The sequence below is a fragment of the Electrona antarctica genome, assembly GCF_951216825.1.
Source record: "Electrona antarctica genome assembly, chromosome: 5".
NCBI classification, from domain to species: domain Eukaryota; kingdom Metazoa; phylum Chordata; class Actinopteri; order Myctophiformes; family Myctophidae; genus Electrona; species Electrona antarctica.
Genome location: NC_136810.1, coordinates 6,622,007 through 6,641,290, shown reverse-complemented (window position 1 = coordinate 6,641,290; position 19,284 = coordinate 6,622,007). Strand labels below are relative to the sequence as shown.

Here is a 19,284-nt window from a genome sequence, read left to right as displayed (position 1 = left end):
CAATTCAAGAGATTTGCGTTTAGGCCCCCTACACTACACAATATTTGCTCCGATTATGCTGCCGGGGAGCTTTTTTGGCGCTCACTGACAAAACCCTTAAACGGACACAAGATCGGGCTTTGATCGCCAAGGTTTTGCTCGCTGCGTGTGAAAGGCTATTGGTAGCTATATTAGCCTAATTGGCCTATTGCTGTTAAATAGGTATAATACCAACGCATCTCACTTGAATAATGTTGATAAAACCGCGTTGGAATCTATGCTGCAGCACGAACATTTTACCACGTGAGCGTGTGTGTGTGTGTGTGTGTGTGTGTGTGTGTGTGTGTGTGTGTGTGTGTGTGTGTGTGTGTGTGTGCGCGCGTGTGCATGCACATACGGAGAGAGACCGAGAATTATTTAATGAAAATCAAGATTTTGCGTCCTGTCTGCTCTACATTTCGCACTGTGTATTCTGTGTGTGTGCTCGGGCAGAGAGAGAGAGAAATCCTGTGTCAGTCTTGAGATCCTGCACGTACGACCGTCCAGGTCAAAATGAATTGAAATAAAAAACAAATGTAGCCTATATGTAACCGGGTCTGGATCGCATCTTGGTACTCTTGCAGTGTGTGATCCCTAGTCGGCGATAGGGCATTCACTTCTAGTCATTTTTACTAGTTGACTAGTTGCCTAGTTTACTAGTCAGTCGACTAGTTTTTTAACTACCTATTATTACCTATTATTTTATTCTTTTTTCAGAAATAAATATTTGTACATTTTAAAACTGTGTACATTGGTGACTATAACTATAATCTACCTGATCTTGAGGCCTACAAAATCGGGGGGAAAAAATCAACTAGTCAACTAGTACCAACAAGGTCGACTAGTGGATTTACTAGTCGACTAATGCCCTAGTTGGCGATCAATCGTTTAGTGTGAAAGCCACAAAGATATAATGACAGCCGATTTTAAAAAGACTCCTAGTGTGAAATACATAACGATCTGATGACTCCCCGACAACTATAAAAGTCCTACAGTGTGTATGGGGCTTTTAGTTATGGTATATTTAGTTTTATTAGGGTGATTTTGCTGCTTCCCCCCCAAAAGAATGTGGCTCAAACGAATGCCAGCCACGCGGCCATAAGGGACCAGGTGGGGGTTCCAAAATTACTCTAGCCCAGAGGCCTCAACTCCTATAAATCTGGCACCGCATGATAACAACATTGCATATTTGACAATAGTCACTTTAGTCATTAAAACAGTTTGAACCTTATTGAGTCTTGTTAAGCAACATTTTTGGCAATGAATATTATTTTCCCAGAAATATGCCTTTATTTGCACTCATGGCGAAGGCGTTTCCGTGGCGATGCTGGGGACTCCAGGGAGAAGGCAGTGGGTGAGATAGGACGAGACTCAGGAATATACTCTGTCTCATACTTATCAATGTAAGGTTTGGCAACCTGCCACACCTGAAATGGATAGAAATATTAACACATTAGCAACAAACTCTACTTTCTTTTATGTATGTTTGTTTACACTGTAAAATCCTTACACACTGGACGCATTTTTCCCCCCCATGCAATTAATTTGCATTCATTAATTTCAGGATTCCAGCTTTAGTCATGGGAGTGTAAAATGGACCTGTTTTACACCCATGCCCATATATGGAGATCCCTGATGTCATCAATATTAAGCCCATATATGGGAATATGGGAATTCCCAGAACAACGTGATCTAGTATGAGAGTGACGACACTAGCGTGGACTAGGGCATTAACGTCTTGAGATTTTTCCAAGTCGGCTTGTCGGACAGTAAAGTCGAAGTTGAGTCGATTTATCGTTTTATGACGGGGGGGGACCTTAACAGGGGCGGCTGCGTGCGCTCAACTACGGGGCCTACAGAGCACTGCGCACACACACAGTGGCCTCTCCAATATGGCACAGTTTATGACGTATCATCTATGGCAAAGCGCTGATTATCAAAACAGGACTCTACCCTCTCCTTTCAATCCCACATCAAATCTGTTACTAAATCTGCCTTCTTCCACCTCAAAAACATTTCCAGACTCCGCCCCTCACTCCCAGACTTTCATCTCCTCCCGGCTGGATTATTGCAATGGTGTTCTGCTCGGCCTCCCCAAGAAGTCCCTTGACAGATTGCAGTACGTGCAAAACTCGGCTGCACATCACCCCCACCCTCAAACACCTCCACTGGCTCCCGGTCAAGTTCCGCATAAACTACAAACTGCTCCTCCTCACCTACAAATCCCTCCATGCCCCACAGTATTTGACAGACCTCCTCAAGGACTACACCCCTGAGCAGAACCTGAGGTCTTCTGACATGGAACTCCTCACCATCCGTCACGCAAAAAGGCGGACCCTCGGTGATAGAGCCTTCTATGTGGCAGCCCCTGCCCTCTGGAACTCTCTCCCCTTGGAGATTCGCCAGACTCCTACATTGGACTCTTTCAAGTCTGCACTGAAGAGACTTTTGTTCACTCTGGCTTTTGGCAACTAGTTTGTTTGTTTTGTTTTTTGTTTTGTAAAGCGTTTCTTGAAAGGCGCTATATAAATCCAAGTTATTATTATTATTATTATTATAAAACTGTAATAGTAAATACTAAACAGTGCAGGCACACACGCAAGTGTGCGTCGCACACTGGTACACAGACCAGAAAAGAGAACACAACAGGAGAGGGGGCATAATTGGCACACAGCGCCAGCAGCAGCGCAGCACATCGGCCCGAGGACACAATACAAAATATAACATTAACACTAGTGGCAGTACAGCAGCCCGACCTTCAGAACACAATATAGAAAACATAGGTCTATATATTAACATTACAGCAGCCAGCAGCAGTTTGGCACATCATTAGAATACAATCTGTATTACCTTCCACGTGAACCTTCTCCTCCTCCAACAACTCGATAACGTTCTCATGTTAGTTTGTTACTTATTTTCTGAGCCATGCAAATAAACAACAACCCGCACTGACCGGAGATGGAGAGATTCATGAGCCCCGCACCCCGCGCGTAAAGCTAAACCAGAAACAGGACAGTCATTGCGTCAGCACGGATGTAGCCTCGGAAATCCAGACGTTTTATTTCCAGCACGGAGGTGGGGGGATGTCGTTTGGGGATAAAGTTTGCGCGCTTCTATCTGTTACTTCTCTGACACAGCACAGTTCAAATTCAGCCAGTCAATAGTGGGACACCGCTGAGAGCCACATACACAGCTGCAGTTGGTTTTTAATTAAGGGCGCGTTCTGAATGCAATGCAAACTAATAGGCGAGTGCGCTCCGGTGCGTATATGCATGCAAAGGGAAATAATGACTTCTGTCCGTGACAATAATCAATGCTACAGTTTTAATTATGTACACACGCACACATAGAGCAAAAAATATGATATGGGGAAAACAATTGATTTTTTTTTTTCAACTTTCTACTTCTCCTAATCTGAATCGACTTGTGTTAATGACATCGATAAATCGATGCATCGATTTTTTTAGTGAATGCCCTAGTGTTGACTCCCATTGTAACAATGGAATGCAGAAGTACTCATTCTATCTCAATGGGATAGTTCCAATGTTCGGAACTATAGCCCATAGCACCCCACTTTGCGTGTCGCGACTCTCTTCTTCTACAGCTCTGTCCCAGACAATGCCCATATATGGAGATCCCTGATGTCATCAATGTCCATGAATGTCCATATATGGCCGTATTGTGACAGTCTCATGATAACCAGTGTGGTTGCTGCGGTGTGAGTCACACTTGCAAATGAACCAAGTTGGTACAACACATGGATCTCCATATGTGGAGCTGACTATCATCACCTGAATCTCCATATATGAAGATCACGACACTGACATCATCAAACCCTGGATAGCCATACATGGTTTGACATACTAGATCTGCATTTATGGAGCTGGTCAGCAACTACATCTGACCACACTGACACCAGAATAGTTTAACTCCTGCTTCTCAACTGTGCCGTATTAAGAAGCTCTGTTGTTTTCAGCTTCTCGCCCTCAGGGCGTCTTACTGTATAATAATATTACAGATTAATTTTGTGCAATAAAGCATCTGTTGCATTGTAGCCCTCAGTGTGCGAGCGATTATTTATTATTCTCTTATATAACTGGCACATTTGCAGTGGTTGGAGGAGAGTCTCCCAATTGAGAAATACAGACCCTGAAGGACACCTACTGGTTAAAAAGTGGCACTGCCAGAAGCTACAGATCTACCATTTAATTTGAGAATTTGACTCTGTATAGCATTGTGTCCACAGAGACGGAGTCTAGATAATTAACAGCTAGATAATCGGGGTAAATTTGGGTTGGGACAATCAGGAGTGACTATTTGGCCAGATTATCCTGTAGTGTGAGGGGTTCAAAGATCAAGGGCTCCATTTTCGTCACCGCTAAACCCCTTATCCCTGAACTTCTTTGCCTTTTTTTACTATTTGGAAAAACATTTTTGAATAGTTCAACTAGCCAATCTACATTGACACGTTGTGAGTTTGTAGACTGGCCATTTTAACTATTCAAAAATGTTTTGCAAAATAGTAAAAAAAAGGGATAAGGGGTTTAGCAGTAACGAAAATGGAGCCCCAAATCTTAAACCTCTCGATTTGGGCTCAGATGATCTGTTCTGTCCGAATACTTTTCAAACAGCCATGCCTATCCGGAGCCAGGTCACAGGGGGCAACAGTTCCAGCAAAGACATTTGGTGCAGAGGGAAACACTAGTGGGCCTAGTATAGAACCCTGCGGTACCCCGGTCAAAGTTAACACTTGCCTTCTGGTCAAGGAGGAGACGATGAACTGCCTCGATGTCGGGGGACATGAATCTGTCCTTGAGCCAGGGCCTGTGTGTGAACCCACGTTAGATCATTTGACAAGAGAGGGAGCAGAGAAAGAACAGTGGATAAATATTAACCATGCTGCACATCATTTCAGAGAACAGAAACGTGTGTGTGTACCTTGGCCGCATATATTTAACTTACTTGACCACGCTGCGCACAAGGTCATAGACCTTCTCCAGCGGAGTGGTGGTACGCAGGGGGCGGAGGAACTCGATGCCCTGGCACGCCGCTAGCAGCTCTATAGCTAGAACTGATTAGAGAAAATTGATCAGTTGAGTTTCTGATGAATGCATTTATATAAGCCATGAAACAGACCTTTTCCCCGGCAGTCATATTGACATAAATAGTTGTGTGTGTTACATCCTGTAGGTGTTACTAATTAAGGCTCTGTTCCATTTAGTGTAGCAGAGCCAACATGCACAATACATGTACCCTGATACTGTTTGAGCAGAATCGAATCGCCCGTCATCGCCCGAAAAGATGAATTGTTTTTATCTTTTCGGGCGACGTTGTTCCGCCAACTTCGCCCGTTCGCCTGCTATCGCCGGTAGTCGCCAGGTCCCATAGACAAATAATGCACTTCTGGAAAATGTGTCTGGCTGTCGCCCGCTGTAAAAACGTACTGTTAGAGAGTCATTGGTATTACCTAACATTACACAAATGTCAATATGGCTGCTATGAAAAAGGCCTATCCTACGTGTTAATATTTAACTCTGAAAGTGTAAAGATGGACCAGTAACTGCCAGGTCCATATTTGAGGGCTGCTATAGCCCCTCCTATACACAGGTTTAATGTTTGTCTTTATTTCAATGTTTGTTTTGTAAACGCCATTGACAATGAAGGGAAAATGTACATCATAATGTGTAATTTACGTCATAATGTCTCTTTATTGTTAATTAATGGTGTTTAATGTTTGTGTTTGCACCATTTGTTTTACATCACCATTACATCACATAATCAACATGGGTTAGACTCACTTCACAGGGTGGTGATTTTTACACTTAAATTAACTGTTTGCTGTGTAGTTAATGTCTAAAGTCAAATGTCAATTCCCATTGATTACACAGGATCCAAAGAACTGGACGTTACGCTCTGTCACAAGAAAGCTGACAGCTACATTATTGTGTTTACACTGATGACTCAACACTGTGATATCCACAACATTACACGCTGTCTGTTGTTGTTTGTTTAGGAAGAAAGGACGACTTCACAGAGGTTCAACGTAATGTTAACATTACGTTGGATTACAATATAAATCAGATTTGAGAGGATAAAAAGTCAATTCCTCATTTAGTCAGATATTAACCCATTTAAGCCTGACATCGAAATAATATTTTCACGATTTTGCAAAAATAGCAGACCTACAAGCTCGTAGCGCGCCACTTGGTGAATCAGTTATTAATCAGCTACTTGTGGTTTCAGCTTTGTGAGCTTGTGAGAACACAAATCTCTTCTCACACAGGTTTAACTGTGTGTGTGTGTGTGTGTGTGTGTGTGTGTGTGTGTGTGTGTGTGTGTGTGTGTGTGTGTGTGTGTGCGTGCGTGCGTGCGTGCGTGCGTGCGTGCGTGCGTGCGTGCGTGCGTGCGTGCGTGTTACTTTGCTCCACATGCTCCACCACCCTCAAGGCCTTCCTGGCAGCCCAGCCTCCCATGGACACATGATCCTCTGTGGCAGCACTGGTGGACAGGGAGTCCACTGAAGACGGGTGGCACAGCACCTTGTTCTCTGAAACTAGACACAGGAGGAAACAGGTCATTGTTGCTGAATGTACTGTGCTCAGGGTTGTCAACATTGGAGTGGGGGGGGGGGTCTGGGGTAGCCACACCCCCTTCAAGCCACACCCCCAGCACCCTCACACAACATATATACAAAAATACAGGCAAGACTATTTTGCTAAATAAACATTGCGATATTTGTTTTGTAATCATTAGCCTACTAGTTGTCTAAGGTGGACGGAGAGGCTAACATATCGGCTAACCTTTAGTAGTGCAGTCACAGATGTGATCAATGAACTGTGTAATACAGTGTATGTAGTCCCTGTCGGGTGGGAACCACGTGCTGTACGTCCAAAACCATATTACTTTTCAGGAAATTGACAAAAAGCCACATGGTGTTCCAATGGATCCAGTGTAGTTCTTATTTGAAGCTCTTGTTAATATTTTAACATTGGCTAAATATTTATAAAACCCAAAGACAGACTTAACCACTTTCAACGGCCCGTTCCACGAAACTTACTGCCGCAATCTGGCAGAGTCAGGTTAGCGCCCGTCAGCCGACGAGTTCTCAACAGTCCCGAAATGAACACCAGGCCCTGCCTGGGCCCTCATCAAACCCTGTACACTCAAGACACTGCCCCCACTGCCACCCTTAGATCTCCATATATGGTGGGTGACTCTCGTCTTTTCTTTTTGAATCTTATGATCTCTCCTTCAACATACTGTAGTACATTTCAGATCATGTGCTACATAATGAACAATCCCGCTAGCTTTCTCAGCTCATAAAATTGCCTTGACGTCACTACTACTTTTCCACAATCATACAAATTGTGTTTTTCATCTGATTGCTCCATTGTCCAAGACCAATTATGATTTCCTCCACAATAGGCTTTTCAACGTCTTTCAATAGTCATTAGTCACCCATGGTGTTGATTGCTCCACTGCTCGCAAAGCGCTTCCGGACATTTTTGAGTGCCCTTGAGTGGGCAATTTTACACAGAAGTCTAACACTGGATTTTAAATGATGTATGACTTTTATGTTCGATTTTTACAGTGTGGTACCAAAGGGCCAGCTGTCTAGAACTCTGAGAGCGTGCGTGCGTGCGTGCGTGCGTGCGTGCGTGCGTGTGAATGTGTATGTGTATGTGTATGTGTAATGTGTACTGTATGTGTGAGTGTGTGAGTGTGTGTGCGCGCAAAGTCATGGCGGAGCAAATCATAAGGTCTTAAATTGAGGCAATTAGATGAAAAACACAGTAAATGAAGTACAGTAACCGTGCATGCATAATGAATTGCATTTTATAGCGCTTTTCCAAGTGCTCAAAGCGCTTTACAATGTTACAACATCCAGTTGCCTTCTCTAGAAGCATGAATCAAATCCTGATGACAGTGTTCTTTTGAACTCGTCATACTATTTCACACTATTTCTACTACCTTGGCGTATAATGCCGGTCAAACACGCAGATGATTGTCTTTCTTTTTTCAAAACAACAAAATGTGTAATCAAATTCAAAAACATGGCTTTCATTACCTTTTGAATTTCCCTAGGTAATATGATATTGGCAGTATGTGTGCTTTTTGTAAACAATGTATATGCTAATAGGGTAAATAAAAAACTGTCCAATAAATATTAAAAGCTACTCCTAATATTAAACGCTATATTAATTTACTTGTATTCAGCCTATAAGCATTTTAGTATTAGGCCTATGCCAACTCAAATGGTACCAATATCTGGTCTGGCCCATGGACTAGATGTCGTGTTGTGTTTTTTAAATGTTCTGTTGCAATATTACAATTTATTGACAGACAGACAGACAGACAGACAGACAGACAGACAGACAGACAGACAGACAGACAGACAGACAGACAGACAGACAGACAGACAGACAGACAGACACCTGGACAAGTGGCCACCTGGACAACTGGCCACCTAGATAGCGTGGCATGGTGCTAAAACTCGACCGGCCGAGTCGAGTTCTAGCTGTTCTTATTGCCTTCCTGCTTGATCCCGCCTTATCGCTGCTTGCAGCTATATTTCCAATTATATGTGCTTTTTTGTGAAAGCGAAATTTCACTTGTTGCCACAAACAACCTACAAATAAAGACAAAGAGGAGTCTATGTGTATTGAAACACGAGGGCTGTACTGCTGAAGATGGCTGGCATACAGTACACATACAGTACATACCCAGGGCAGCGGCGGTGCAGTGGGCGATCATGAAGCCAGAGTTGAGTCCACCCTCGCTGACCAGGAACGCAGGCAGCTCACTCAGAGAGGGGTTGCACAACCTCTCAATCCTCCGCTCGCTGATGGAGCCCAGCTCGTGGACTCCAATGGCCAAGAAGTCCAGAGCCTAAGAATGGACGTGATTAAATATGTGGGTGAGAATCGAGGGAACATATATTTTCCATATCACATCACATCACATCACATCACATCACATCACATCACATCACATCACATCACATCACATACATACATACATACATACATACATACATACATACATACATACATACATACAAATAATATAAAATACTAACCTTAGCTGGGTATTCGCCGTGGAAATTGCCTCCTGAGATGGTCTCTCCTCTGTCTGCAAACACCATCTTATGCAGCCGTTAAAAATATAATTGCTACTTATGGATATGGATGGCCTATAGAGGTACTGTAACTTTAGACTGCGGCAATCTGGGAACCCATTGGCAAAACAAAGGGAAAACAGCCCGTCTCGAGAGACTAAGGGCAGTATTATGCGTGTCTTAAGTACCAGGTCTTACGACTTAACTTAAGACCTGGAGGCGTGGTCAATGCTGTTTGGCCACTCAGAATAGCCAAATGGCATTGATCACGCCTCCAGGTAATAAGTTAAGTTAGGTAATAAGACCTGGTACTTAAGACATGCATAATACTGCCCATACTATGACTGCAATACTATGATAGTGATAACACTATTCATTCTACTCTTGGGATTAAAATAGCATTACATTGAAATGTTTTTGAACGTCACAAAGGGATACAGGATTGTCCGTGGCACTGTTGATTTCTGTGTTGATGATTTTTTTGACAAAATGTATCGTATCGACGGCAATACCATGGACCTGTATAGAGACAAAATATAAAGAAAATGCACATTTTACAATACCATGGACCTGTATAGAGACACAATATAAAGAAAATGCACATTTTACAATCAGGCTTTTGAAAAAAGCAATGTTATCTCAGTAATGTTGTTGCATATGACAGTGGTTGGCCTATATTCAAGTAATATTGAGTCCTATCTATGGATTAAAGCTGCGATCCGTAATTTATTTGAATGGATACATTGTTATTTTATCCAATCTGTAGCGGTTGGGGGTCTCCCTAGTCCCTATGCTTCCAAACCTGGGATTGAGTAGGACACCTACTGGTTGATAAGTAGTACTGCATGAAGCACATAAGTGTACTAATAATCCCCATGGTAAGTAATGGTAAATGGTAGTGCATTCATATAGCGCTTTTATCCAAAGCTCTTTACATAGATTGTGCATGGCCATTGATTGGCCAAGTATGGATGCTGTCTTGGTGGAGTCGTAGAATTATATATAAAAAAGGTTGAGTGCTGCCGGTCATATCAATTAAGTCACTTAACTAATTTATAATCTGTAGTACAGTATGTTGCTTGTCGACAAGAACTGATCTTCAAGCTAACATTATGTAGCATCCCGAATCATGATGTTCTTGTCGGCAAGCGACACCATCGTGTGATGCAGTATGAATTTACCTGAGGACAGCAGCGCATGGTGTAGGCATCCTGGACTCTATCACAGAATCGGTGGCTCTCTGAGAAAAGGAATCACACACAGACCTAGTTGATACATTATGTACACAGTAGAATCCTACATCCTAAATAAATAAAACATTGTGTTGCTATATGACACACAGAGGTATCTCCCGGCAAATTAAATTAACGTTTAAGGATTTTGCAGTGAACTTCAGGCCAGAGGGTGTGTTGCTTGCATACATGTTCATGCATTTCATTTATAATAATTCATTATATGAAGTTCCATCTCTCCTCTGCCATGAATCCCGCCAGTGTTGTTTTTGGCAGCAAATTTCGATTTTAGTTTAGTCATAGTCTTTGGACTGAAACTTCATTTAGTTTTAGTCACATTTTAGTCACCTGGAATGTCTTAGTGTTAGTCTAGTTTTAGTAAAATGTACTTTGGCGGGCCTTGATGCCGTCGTAATGAGTGTTATTACACTTGCTGAAAATATTTTCAGCATGCAACCAAGTGTAAAATGACTTGTACTGGATCTCTTGTCCACTTTTAAGGTGGCCTTACACTAGCCGATAATCGGGCATTTTTTGACGCTCGGGGGGTGCCCGACTCAATCGATCTGCTCGGGGCCGCTCAAAGCGCGATCGGGATCGGCCCGATCAACATCAAGCATGTTTGATATTTGCTCTGCCCCGCTCCGATTATCCTGTAGTGTGTGGCGCTATCAGATTTCAGATTGAAAAGAATCGGCTAGTGTAAGGCCACCTTAAGTCTACAACACTGAATCCCGCTTCATCTGACCTGCTATCTCCGAGGAGTGATGATCCGAGTCCAGCAGGGCGCGGAAGCGCTGGGCCACCTCTATCTGCCCCGGGTGGGGCCGCAGTGCATGGATGTCTGTCCAGAGAAGAAGAGAACACAATGGAGGATGGGACACACATCCCTGAGTCATGACAATCCTACATTCTCAAGAATGCATTTCCAATGAATCATCCGGTGCAGCATTTGAGATTTAACCACATGAACCCTATAGAGCGTCGCAGTCCCGCCCCCTGTCATGACGACGCCAGGCCCAGGAAATGAATCCCAATGCATTTTTCCCATAGACATTTCGTAAAGTATTTATTTAAAGACCTTTTAAGCGTCGACAAATCATGACAACACACACAATATTTTGGACCAAACAAATAATTACATAGAAGAAAAACAACAAAAAAAGTGTTGTAACCTGCCGTTTTTTTCTTCTTTCTAATTATTTTTTCGGCCCCAAAAATTGTGTTTGTTGTCATGATTTGTCACGACTCGAGTTGGCTTTGTCCGCGGCGTAAACGTCTTTAAATAAATACTTTCTGAAATGTCTATGAGGAAAATGAACGGAGAATCATTTCCTGGTCCATGGTAGAGGGCGGGACTGCGACGCTCTATAGCGTCCCTATATTTTAGGGCAAACATTTTGCGAGCTCCATCTACAATTTACAATTTAGGCATTTAAGAGCAGATGCTCTTAATCCAGAGCGATTTACAGAAAGCAAGAAAAACACACAGTAAGACATCAAATACATAGAAATAGTCATCAAGGATCACAGGTAAACTAAGAAAACTAAGAACATCCGTCTAACAGTAGAATATCTGTACAATGAAAATACAAGATCTTGTAGATGGAGCTTGTAGATCGGCTATTTATGGCTGAGACATTTTGTGTAGAGGGGGAAAAGGGTATAGAGCCCTGGGGGGACCCTGGTCAACTAAGTATGTGGGTTTAAATGTTTTTAAAGCAAGGGTGAACTTTGGTAGGAAGCTTGGGCTTGTATCTACCGGTGCAAAGATAGACCACATTTTGTGGATCATCTTTAACTGTTGTGTGCTGTGTAATAATGAATAGTAAGTAGTGATTCCATTCACATATTGAATACAAATACAGCTCTCAAAATCACACTTTTGTCAAATAAACATAATGTCTTTCTTTCTTTTTTTAACTTGTCAACCTTTATTTGGATCACAACTGTTGATTTCTACCTTGTTGACTTGCAGTATAACTTATATGATTAGATTTACATCATATAAAAAAGAAAGAAAAAAATAAATTTGTCACATTTTATTATCACATAAATGAACTCAAACTAAGAAGATTCAACCAATATGAAAATGAATGCTGGTATGTTCTTGTTTCCCCCGCTGGCAGCAGCAGCACTTAAAGTGTTAACAGTGATAATGGTGATCTATTATTAGAGAGAACTTCCATCAATATATTGTGAAAACAGCTATTTCACTTTCCCCAAATTAAGTAACGGGACTTGTGTTTTTTAATATTGGCAGAATCTATTCTTAGCTATAGTGCTAAAATGTACAAAAAACAAGAACATACCAGGACTCATTTTCATACTATAATTTGGCTGAATCTGCTTTGTGTGAGTTTGTTTATGTGATAAAGAATCTGAGCTTTCGACTATACAACTATAGGGAATGGAATCACTTCTTCCTGTTCCTCGAGCACAGAAGCAGCAGATAAAGACGACAACAACAATATTTGGAGTTATCTTGTGACCTTGTGACCTTTGTGACCCAAGCTTCTACCAAAGTTCAACATCTCTTTAAGCCCCTCCGTTGCTCACCACTGTCAAAGGCTTTGGTGGTCCCCTTCAGCACCTCTAGGGTCAGAGCAGCTACAATGTCCGCCTGTTGAGCAATAGCCTGGGATCTCTCTACAGCCTCAGCCCCCAGAGATGTGATCATCTGGGTCCCGTTGATCAGAGCAAGACCCTATGGAGGAGAGAGTGCAGACTGAGTATTTTGGAGATTGTATTTATTGCTTTTTTTTGAATAGTCGGCCAACAGTACAAGTCAGCAGGGGCGCAGATAGCATTTTATAACTGTGGGGGACATATTTGGGGGCTATCTGTGCGCGCAAAGCGTGCGCGAAAAATGTCTTGAGGAGGGGGGGATATCCCCCCCACTTTTGCACATAATTACGCAGATTTTCTGCGTTTTTTGCGGATTTCACGGCAAAACACTGCCAACACAGCAAAACGCATGCAGCCACGGTACAAGGCATTTTTTTTGGGGGGGGGGGGGGGGGGGGAATCCCCCCTCCTCATGAAACTGAGGGGGTCGAATCCCCCCCGTCCCGTCCCCCTATCTGCACGCCTGCAAGTCAGAACCTAACATTTCCTGAACATTCCCAATCACAGTTTCCCAAGAGATAGTGGAGAAATAAGAAATGTTTGGAGAAATGTAGAATGTGTGTGTGCTGTTTCAGTGCATGTGATTCCAACAACCTAGTCTCATTAAAAAACAGTCTATAATGCAGATTGCAAATACAAAGACCACCACTGTACCTGGTCCATTTAACTCTGTAATTAAAATAAATGCTTGTCAATCCAAATTGTGAAAATACTTGAATTAAAAATAAAAGTAGTGTTACCTCTTTAGGTTGCAGTGTGATAGGCTTCAGTCCATGGGCCTCCAGGACCTGGCCAGAAATGAAAGGACAGAGAGAAAATAATATATCCAAAGTCATCAAGGGTCATCAAAAAGCAAACATGTTTTCCAACAGGAGGACCTCACGTCCTATAACTCCAAACAGGAGGCAGAAGGCCGGGGCATTGTGCAAGGCGTCTTCACTGGTGACTTATTGTACTGTAGAAAAAATACAATACTTACATATTTGGCGTCTGCCCAGCCACTCTTTGGGGACCACATTTTACCTTCCCCCATCAGCCCCAAGGCCAGGTGGGAAAGAGGGGCCAGGTCTCCACTGGCACCGACTGTCCCCTTCTCTGGGACAAAGGATAGACAGGATGCTGCAAAGACAACCACAGTTTTGTTTAATTTATGCTTCAGCTAAATACAGTACATCGTTTTAGTTGAGCGACATGTCACACACAATGTTGGGCAAGCTAGTACTCATGATTTATTACTTAGTTTTAAAAGTAATTAGTTTACTTGTTAGTGTTACTTGTGTATATATATATATATAATATTCACAATTTAGGCATTTAGCAGACGCTCTTTAATCCAGAGTGATTTACAGTAAGCAGGAACAATACAAGGTAATACATCAAATAGACCTCAAGAATCAAAAGCAAGCTAAGAACCTAATATCTGTCTAACAGATGATCTGTGCATGAAGCTATGAGTTTACATTATAGAGTGCTATGTGCTACCTACGTCTATACAATTCTAACTTATAAATCTAATAAAATACTAAATTATAACTTTAGCATGTAGAAAACAATATAGGACAGTCCAACATGTGAGCAGCCCACTTTATCAACCAGTAAGGGAAGGAATGGGCCGGTCAACATAGTTGCAGTCAGCTAAAGTCGATAAACAGTCAATTGAGGTAAAGGGCAGGTTGACGCAGAGTACACATAACAGCAAAATCCTCAGAGAGAGAAACAGAGGCGTATCTACAATAAGGCGAGGGCAGGCGTCCGCCTGTCCAAATCCATTTCTGACCTGGCCAAAATCCATATAATGAGAAAAAAGGACGACAAAAACAAGACCTGAGAACTATTAGTGGACAGCTGATTGGCCGTTGCGGTAGAGCGCGACCCTCAATCACCCATTGGAATGTAAATGCATGCCTTTCAGCCTTTGTATCCTGCTCGTCTGGCAGGTATATCTCTTTGAAAACCTTTAGTGCTACGATTGTGCGCGGGGAGACGACAATTAACACAGCATCTTGCCTGCCCAAAACGTAATTCCTGGATACGCCACTGGAGAGAAACGTGACCAAATGGACCTGTATCTAAGGATTGTATTGTGTACACGAGGCTTACCATTGAAGGCCTGGATCATGGCATGCAGGGTTTCCAGAGAGATTCCACTGTAGCCTTTGGCCATCACATTGATCCTCAATGCTAACAGCATGCGGGTCCTCTCTGGACTGAGCGGGTTTCCCACACCTGCAGAGCACAGTGTAGTATTGATGACGCTGACAACACTGCAACGCTGTCAACTTCACTGGGCGGGAACCCCTTTTGGTGTTAGCATTATGTTATGCTTTAGCTATTGAAAAATAGCAGATCTACAAGCTCATAGCGTGCCACCGAGTGGCGCGCCACGAGCTTGTAGGTCTGCTATTTTTGGAAAATCAAAGAACCACTGACATAGAAACATAGCTTTTTCAGAAAACTGTCAGGATGTAGAAGACATTTTTAGAATCTGATCTCAGGTCAAAATGGGTTAAATCTCAGTGTCTGGATCGATGAACCTCTAATGAGGCGTGCTCAGTTGGTCTTTGCAATACTTCCAGCTTAAACACAATATTCACTGGAATATTTATTTTTAATTGACTAATGCTTATTGCAAGTAGTTAGTTAGTTAGTTAGTTAGTTAGTTGGTATTTTCTTTGAGAAAAGAAGGTTACCTGCAGAATGTGACCGCACCAAGTTTTCCTGAAGCTCTCTGTAGGAAAAAAAAAAAGCACATTCCATCAGTGCATAAATGCCAGATTTTCTCAACAAAAAATGTAATAGAATATAGAAGGAGTCAAATATATGAGTCCATACTTCAGCTTACTGACAGGAATTACAGTTCTGGCAAATTTGCCAAAGCCTGTTGTGATTCCATAGACAACTATAGAAAGACAGAAATGCAGGATCAGAAAATAAAATGTGTCAAATATGGCTAAAGTGGTTAAATATATTTTTAATAGAGATATAGGGCTCCATTTTCGTCACAGCTAAACCCCTTATCCCTAAACTTCTTTGCCTTTTTTTACTATTTTGAAAAACATTTTTGAATAGTTCAACTAGCCAATCTACATCGACACGCCGTGAGCTTGTAGACTGACCATTTTAACTATGACAAAAATGGAGCCCATAGTATGTTGTATTCGTTTTTTGTATCAATACAGAATACTGTGCATATAATTACAATAAAGGGCCAAGAGCCTAATAGATGTAACCCAACCTCTGTTTTCTTTCACAATCGTGTCCAAAAGTTCCCTGGCTTTTACAACTTTGGATTCGGCTAGTGGAGTCAGCTGAAAAATGAGGGATGGGTCTATTATGTCAGTTATAAGCATAGGACACTGAAGACAACATATAAAGCATATCGATTGTTACCTTTATCATGTATTGCCCCTTGCCTAGATTAACCAGATCGGTTGCTGTGAGGGTGTTGCCATCCAAGTGAAGATACTAGTACAGGGAGTTGCACACAATGCATGATCATACTTGGTTAATACAAACATTTTGTGGTATAGTCATTTTTTCTGCAACACTGCAACACTCACCTCTTCGGGGACTTTGTATGCAGCCGTTCTATATGATATAGTTTAAGGATATTGCACATCAAAATACAATGCTCTCATAATGGCTGAGATCTTAAAACATATGTATTGTATGAGTGAATGTATTGTATGAGTGTGTTAACCATTATAAGTTGTCTTTTTAAAGGTATATTCAGTGATTTGACTTAATTCAAATATCACTTATTTTTTATTTTTTTCTGGATAATTCTCCTAGAGTGTGCTGACCATATAAGGAGTTCCTCCCTGTCCCCAGTGAGCCCCTGGGGTCAAAAAACACTAGTTTCAGTTTGGGCTTTGGGTGGCAAAGCCTTCATCCAATCAGGATGAGAGGGGCCTTCCTCCAATCATGATCGAGTGGGGGAAAATCACCCAATCACTGAATGCTCCTTTAATGAATAGAATGTAATTTTGTGCAATCTGTATGGTGGTATGGACTGGAGAGTATGCAAATACAATACAGAGTAACATGCAATTGGCATGGTCATATAATATTTAGTCTCCCTGCTCTTCTATTGAGACATTTAGATCGTGTCAAAGTTCAGGATCTGAATCTAGACCTATTGGTCTAGATTCAATACATCCCCTGAGCAAGCAGGTCGGCTCTACTAGCTCAATGGTAAATGGACAGCACTTGTGAAGGAAACCGGGTTCAAATCCGTGGAGTAAAGATACATACTTTATGATGTCGTCCACTCACAGAGTACCACAGACGAAAAACAGTCTAAGTCCAAATTTCATTCTGACCCCTCCACGAAAAGGCCTCGTTGTCCTGACCCCTTATCTATCATTTATACATTATGGATCAATAGTGTGGACTTAGACTTAGTTTTTCGTCTGTGGCATACTGGCATTCACTGTTGACTGTTTTTGTATTGAGTTGTACTTGAAATGCACTGCAATTCTGCAAACTGTTAATAAATACATCAATCAATCAATCAAACATAGTGCTGCTTTAATAATCAGTGCATGAAATTGGTGGTTTCAAATATAACTCATTACAACAATGACACAAAATATTCTAACAAAAAAGGGTTATAAACAGAAGGATACAGGTGAGAAACACCAGGTTGGCATGGTATGTAGTCTGGAGACATGGTGTCCCCATCGATGGCTGAAAATAGAACATAACGCACAAATTGCTCAAGCTCATAAAGCACATTTGTGCTAATAACATATATCAGCGTTCAGTCTAGCCCCATATGTGCCCTCTTCCTACGCTCATTCTGTAGCTCCGAGCTACAGAATGAGCGTAGGGAGAGGGCACATATGGGGCTACGTTCAGTCATCCATTCGTCTGACTTGGCTAACTTATACTTCAACAAGGTCGTACCACATCCCAATATATAGCTGGCTTTAGTCTGCGCAATTACGCACCATAACGCACAGGTGGGATACAGAGACATATCAATTCACCACCATCACCCCAACGTTGCATATTTGTCTCGTAGCCTTGAATTAGTTACCAAGTTCGACAAAGTCATTATCTTCCAGGACGTCGTCGATGGTGTCATCTGCGTCCAACAGACCCCATCCCTGGCACCTTCTTGCAACAAACTTAACCTCCTTTACGGAAGTAGTGATGCCTCCGTTGTCGGGCTTGTTTTTCACATAGCGTGTGAGGGCCTCGTTTCCGAGCCACTGGATGGTGTTGCTGGTGTCTCGACAGGGAACTGCCAGCCACTCATCCCGAATATGGACCGTGTAACGAGGCATTGCTTGTCAAGCCAGGATTCCGCGCACCACTGACTGAGTGAGTGAGTGAGTGAGCACAGTGAGCACCACGCACCGCTCTCCAGGTCCAAGGTACGACGTTCAGCAGCTAAAATGTACCCCACCAATTAGGCACATGCTCGGGAACCACGCCTCGACAAGAGTCAACAAACATACCTCGGTTATGTTATGTCCCTCTTCCGCGGGTCACTACAAGGGTCGTTCGTAAAGTTGGTTCAGTAAGGTGCACCTCAGTGCAGTGGGAACGAGTTTGACTAACCATTATGTAATTGTTATTATCTGCTTTTAGAAAACATATTCGAGTCTAACAATAGGCCTATAGGATATTTTTGTAGTTAGACATTTGACAACGCAGATATAAAGTTGTCTCTCTTGAGTCTTTCCCAAAGGATTAACCCATTTAGGCCTGACCTCGAAATTAAAACAAATCTTCTAAATCATCCAGTTTTCTGAAATAAATATTAAAAATAGCAGACCTACAAGCTCGTAGCGCGCCACTCGGTGGCGCGCTATGAGCTTGTAGATCTGCTATTTTTCAATAGCTAAATTATAACATAATGTTTAAAACACCAAAAGGGGTTCCCGCCCAAGGACCATCAGCAGGTGTCAAGGGGAGCACAAATACATAAGTCCAGGTTTGACTTTGCGCCCCTATATATTGGCCAGCAATAGACCAGCACTGACCCCACCAACATGTTAATGTTGGACAAATATTAAATATACATTATTCATAAATAAGGGCTATCTAAATGTAGTCCAGCCTATTTATGTTAAAATACAGGCTAACAATTATTAAGTAGCACAGAGTGGAAGTTTTTATGCCATTCTGGGAGAGAAGTGGAGTTTGCTTCAGCATGCCATGCACAACAGGCCTAATGTGCCATAGGTTAGCCCTGGTCCAGTGCGTCAGCGAGTCTCTCACTGACTCGCTGACGCACGCACTGGACATGGACGTGCCGGTGCGGTATGCACCACTATG

The 19,284-nt window shown here is 42.3% G+C and overlaps 1 protein-coding gene across 1 annotated transcript; it reads right to left on the bottom strand.

The window, feature by feature from the left end:
• Positions 1 to 461: 461 nt before the first annotated feature.
• Positions 462 to 18,422, bottom strand: hal (histidine ammonia-lyase). The gene is made up of 20 exons (XM_079500484.1): positions 18,038 to 18,422; positions 17,625 to 17,685; positions 16,557 to 16,584; positions 16,387 to 16,461; positions 16,232 to 16,304; positions 15,829 to 15,895; positions 15,687 to 15,724; positions 15,097 to 15,222; positions 13,976 to 14,115; positions 13,737 to 13,784; positions 12,928 to 13,075; positions 11,117 to 11,212; positions 10,318 to 10,376; positions 9,575 to 9,655; positions 9,098 to 9,163; positions 8,742 to 8,907; positions 6,437 to 6,571; positions 4,981 to 5,089; positions 4,773 to 4,842; positions 462 to 1,445 (listed from the first exon to the last, which is right to left on the bottom strand). The coding sequence occupies exons 1-20, from the start codon at positions 18,285 to 18,287 to the stop codon at positions 1,308 to 1,310; spliced, it is 1,974 nt and encodes a 657-aa protein (XP_079356610.1). The 5' UTR covers positions 18,288 to 18,422; the 3' UTR covers positions 462 to 1,307.
• Positions 18,423 to 19,284: the final 862 nt, after the last annotated feature.

Excerpts from the sequence above, each read along its gene's own strand:
- hal (XM_079500484.1), bottom strand. The coding sequence starts at position 18,287 with ATGCCTCGTTACACGGTCCATATTCGGGATGAGTGGCTGGCAGTTCCC. Across the intron at positions 15,223-15,686 it reads GGTGCGGTCACATTCTGCAG|GTGTGGGAAACCCGCTCAGT; the intron begins GTAACCTTCTTT and ends TGTGCTCTGCAG. Across the intron at positions 6,572-8,741 it reads CTGCACCGCCGCTGCCCTGG|TTTCAGAGAACAAGGTGCTG; the intron begins GTATGTACTGTA and ends TCCTGTGTCTAG.